Source organism: Stomoxys calcitrans, chromosome 3 (genome assembly GCF_963082655.1).
Source record: "Stomoxys calcitrans chromosome 3, idStoCalc2.1, whole genome shotgun sequence".
Taxonomy (NCBI): domain Eukaryota; kingdom Metazoa; phylum Arthropoda; class Insecta; order Diptera; family Muscidae; genus Stomoxys; species Stomoxys calcitrans.
The window spans coordinates 181,581,009-181,585,649 of record NC_081554.1 but is presented as its reverse complement, the minus strand read 5'-3'; the positions used below and the strand labels follow the sequence as shown (position 1 = coordinate 181,585,649).

Here is a 4,641-nt window from a genome sequence, read left to right as displayed (position 1 = left end):
ATAGGTCTTTAGGGCGGCTATATCTAAATATAGCCCGATCTGCTCCATACTGGGACAGATGTTGGGAGTCTTAATACAACTTTTTGACCAAAATCTGGAGTCGGGTAATAAATGCGCCTGTTATAAGCCTAAGACCCAAAATCGGCAGATCGGTCTTATGGCAGCTATATATCCAAATTTAGTCCGATGTGGCCCATTTAAGAACTTAACCTGAGTATAAAAGAAATACGTGTCTGTGCAACTCAATGTCTCCATTTTTATACTCACCACCTTAGGATAGGGGTATACTAATCGCGTCATTTCGTTGGTAACACCTCGAAATATTCGTCTAAGACTCCATAAAGTGTAAAAATTCTTGATCGTCTCGACGTGCTGATTCGAAATAGCCCAGTCCGTCCGTCTGTCGAAATCACGATAGCGCTCAAATGCGTAAAGCTAGCTGCTTGAAATTTTGCACAGATACTTAATATTAATGTAGGTCATTGGAGATTGCAAATGGGACATATCGGTTCAGATTTAGATATAGCTCCCATATAAACCGATCTCCCGATTTGACTTCTTGAAGAGCTGGAAGCCACAATTTTTGTCCGATTTGACTGAAATTTTACAAGTGGTGTTCTGTTATGACTCCTAATATCTGTGCCGAATACGGTTCAAATCGGCCTGTAACCTCATATAGCTCCCATATAAACCGATCTCCCGATTTGACTTCTTGAGGAGCTGGAAGCCTCAATTTTTGTACGATTCGGCTGAAATTTTGCACAAAGTGTTCTGTTATGACTTCCAATAGCTGTGCCAAGTATAGTGCGAATCGGTCTATGACCTGATATAGCTCCCATATAAACCGATCTCCCGATTTGATTTCTTGAGCCCCTGGAAGCCGCAATTTTAGTCCGATTTGGCTGAAATTTTGCACATAGTGTTCTGTTATGACTTCCAACAGCTGTGTCAGGTACGATTCAAATCGGTATATAACCTGATATAGCTCCCATATAAACCGATCTCCCGATTTGACTTCTTGAGCCCCTGAAAGCAGTAACTTTTGCAGATTTTGCTAAGATTTTGCAGATAGTGTTCTGTTATGTTTTCTATTAACCATGTCAAGTATGTCCATATAAACCGATCTTCCATTTTAGTCTTCAGCCCCTGTTGTCCGATTTGGCTGAAATTTTGCAGGTAGTGTTCTGTTTTGTCTTCCCAAAAATCATGCCAAGTATTGGGTTGCCCAAAAAGTAATTGCGGATTTTTCATATAGTCTACGTTGACAAATTTTTTCACAGCTTGGGACTCTGTAATTGCATTCTTTCTTCTGTCAGTTATCAGCTGTTACTTTTAGCTTGCTTTAGAAAAAAAGTGTAAAAAAAGTATATTTGATTAAATTTCATTCTAAGTTTTATTAAAAATGCATTTACTTTCTTTTAAAAAATCCGCAATTACTTTTTGGGCAACCCAATATAATCGAAGTTGGTTTTTAACCTGATATAGCTCCCATATAAACAGATCTTCCAATTTGATATCTTGAGTCCCTGGAAACAAAATTTTTTGTCTGATTTGGCTAGGAGTTCGCTGGTAGTGTTCTGTTACGTTTTCTAAGTCACCCCTGGAAGTCACATTTTTTGTCCAATATGGCTCAAATTCTGTAATGACCTCCAAATCGGAGTATAACCTGATGTAACTCCTATATAAACCGATCTTCCATTTTAATATCTTGAGACTCTGGAAGTCGCAATTTTTGGCTGAATTTTGGCACATGTGCCCTACAACTAAGTTCGGTTGTGTGAATTTGTGGTCAATTCCATGTTGGTGGGTTCCCCGCCCGAACTTAGCACACTTTTACTTGTTGTTCTTCTCGCCAGTTTGGCATAGTTTGGCATATTTACGTATGTTCTACTTGTCAATGTTCAAATGATATTATCCGGCCTAACAAATAAAACGAAGAACTAAGTATACCCTCCCCCTATGGTGTAGGGTACAGCAAAGTAATTTCTCATACCTCCCTATCACTATTTGACCGGCAAATTCCTAGGGAATATCTCTAAAGCTATGCCATTTTTGTAGTCATGTATTCAACATTGTGTCTAGTAGCTGTTTTCCAAGGAGTTTTTCTGTTGAATTCAATCACCTGCCAGCGGACGAAAATTCATGCGGAACATATGCTGACTACAAACAATACGGAGCTATCATTTGACTATGAGACTTTGCTAAATGCAATTCATAAGGAAAAGGCCTACGACTCATTGCTGATAATTCATCAAACTTCACCTAGCAAAGAAAAGTTTTTGGAAGTGTTCACCAAATATCAAGCCGTTGAGGTGCCAAGGTTAACAATGAGGCCCCATGGCCCACAATTCAGCTATAAAGCCCTTTACAATTCGGAAATTCTTGTCATTATTTTAATGGCGGGCAAAGTGGATAAAACTTCAATGCATTACCTCGGGGAGGCCTTGGATTATATGCGACAAACCAGAATTTTGATGGTGGCCACCAATGTGGGAGATTTTGCGGACTTTAAGAAACAGATGCTGAACTTATGCGAGTTCCATATGATGACAAATGTCTTACTAAGCTATCATAACATCTCACAAAACTCCTCTGTTAAGATGTTGACTGGGTTACATAGGCTAATGCCCTATCCTAACTATCATTGGCAGCTGGCCTCATTTTCAACTCACCATAACCATTCGCTCTATCCTCGCCATTGGCTTAACATGCATAATAAGACTCTGCGGACATTTCCGGATCAATTTCCTCCCATGAGCTTTGTCTACTCCGATAGTCATGGCCAACTTCATGTCAGCGGCTTCTCTGGCCTATTGGTATTGGCATTCGCTGAGCATTATAATGCCCACTTGGAGATGTATGAACCCTTGGTGGAAGGTAAACTAGTGCATTGGGTGGAAATTTCCCAAATGATAAAGGATCGTCTCATAGACTTGCCCATGTCCATTGAGGAAACTGGCTCTGGCTCTTGGCACAATATGTCCTCTTATGTTACCGTAAATAGAGCCAGCTTTATGGTACCCCTAACGCCACAATTCACCCTCAAAGAGATTTTTGCCTTGCTATTGGATGGCTACTTCCTTGGATCTGTCTTAATTTTCTCTTTGCTGCTTTCGTTTATGCACACACTTACCAAATTCGTCTTTGAAGGTACTCTGGAGTATTTTGATTTTGTTATCAACTCCAAGGTCATGCCTGGAGTTTTGGGTCAATCTTTTGTAGAACAACAATTTACCCATTTAATAGGTCTGCGCATGATTTATTTTTTCGTAGGCTTTGTGGGCCTCAATATCTCGTCACAGTTTTCGGCAAATATCCACTCCTACTTTACCTGGCCTCCCTATCACAGGCAGTTTGAAGAGTACAGAGATTTGGAACATTCCTCAGTGACCATACTTATGGAGGGAACTGATTCGGTGATCTTAAGTGATTGGGTAGAAGTGCATGAAAATATTACCACCCATACGGAAAATGTCACCTTTTTTCTGGTGGCTCGTCAAGAGTTGAACACTTCCCATGGCTATATAATCGAATCGGAGTTGTGGGACATATACAATCGAAGGCAAGAGTATTTTCAACGCAAAGTTTTCCATGTTCCCCGTGGCATGACCTATTTTGACATGATGGTATGGGGCCTTCGTTTGCAGTACAATTCGCCCTATAAGGAGGCCGTAGACTGGTTTATTCTCAATGCCCATCAAATGGGTTTTATGGATGCTTGGATAACGCAGACCTATTTGGATATGTCAAAATCGAAACGAGTGCCTTCACATGATCCTAATGCAGCAGTGGAATCGCAAGTTCTTACAGTGCAACATTTATATTGGGTGTGGATTTTGTTGACCGTGGGTTGGCTAAGCAGTTTTTTGGCATTTCTTATGGAGCTTTTAATTCATCGTTGTTGTTGTAGCAATAAGAAAAAGAATGATTTGAAACGCAGAATACAGCTGTGATGCGAAAACGAAAAATGTTCAAACTCGTTCTGTAGCTGTGTACGTAATGTATAAAAAATATTTCAAAATTTTCATATTTAAAGGGCGATTAGATCGTTCTGTGCGACGGCGATTTGGCGTCAGCATTTGATGGCGATTTTTTACTTTTGTTAAATACTGCAAATAAAACTTAAAACATTAACCAAATAAAATTTTTAAATATTTCAAGAATATAAATTTGGACACAGCTCATATATATAAGAAGTAAAAAGGCGTTAAGTTCGGCCGGGCCGAACTTTGGATACCCACCACCAACATAAGTCAATGTGTCAAATTTCAGTAAATTCGAATTATAAATGCCCTTTTTTTGGGGCCAAGACTATAAATCGTGATATCGGTCTATATGGCAGCTATATGCAAATCTTGATCGATCTAGACCAAATTGCAGAAATATGTGGAGAGGCTGAACTTAACTCTCTGTCACAAATTTCGGCAACATAGGACAATAAATGCGGTCTATATGGCAGCTATATCCAAATCTAGACCGATCTGAGTGAAATTGAAGAAGGATGTCGAAGGGCCTAACACAACTCACTGTCCAAAATTACGGCGATATCGGATAATAAATGTGTTTTTTATGGCACCAAGAACTAAAATCGAGAGATGGGTGTATATGGCAGCTATATCCAAATCTGGACCAATCTGTGCC

The 4,641-nt window shown here is 39.7% G+C and overlaps 1 protein-coding gene across 1 annotated transcript; it reads left to right on the top strand.

Moving 5' to 3' along the window:
* Positions 1–2,060: 2,060 nt before the first annotated feature.
* On the top strand, positions 2,061–3,953 carry LOC131996233 (uncharacterized). The gene has a single exon (XM_059365721.1). It carries the CDS (start codon positions 2,061–2,063, stop codon positions 3,951–3,953), a length of 1,893 nt encoding a protein of 630 aa, XP_059221704.1.
* Positions 3,954–4,641: the final 688 nt, after the last annotated feature.

Excerpts from the sequence above, each read along its gene's own strand:
- LOC131996233 (XM_059365721.1), top strand. The coding sequence starts at position 2,061 with ATGTATTCAACATTGTGTCTAGTAGCTGTTTTCCAAGGAGTTTTTCTG.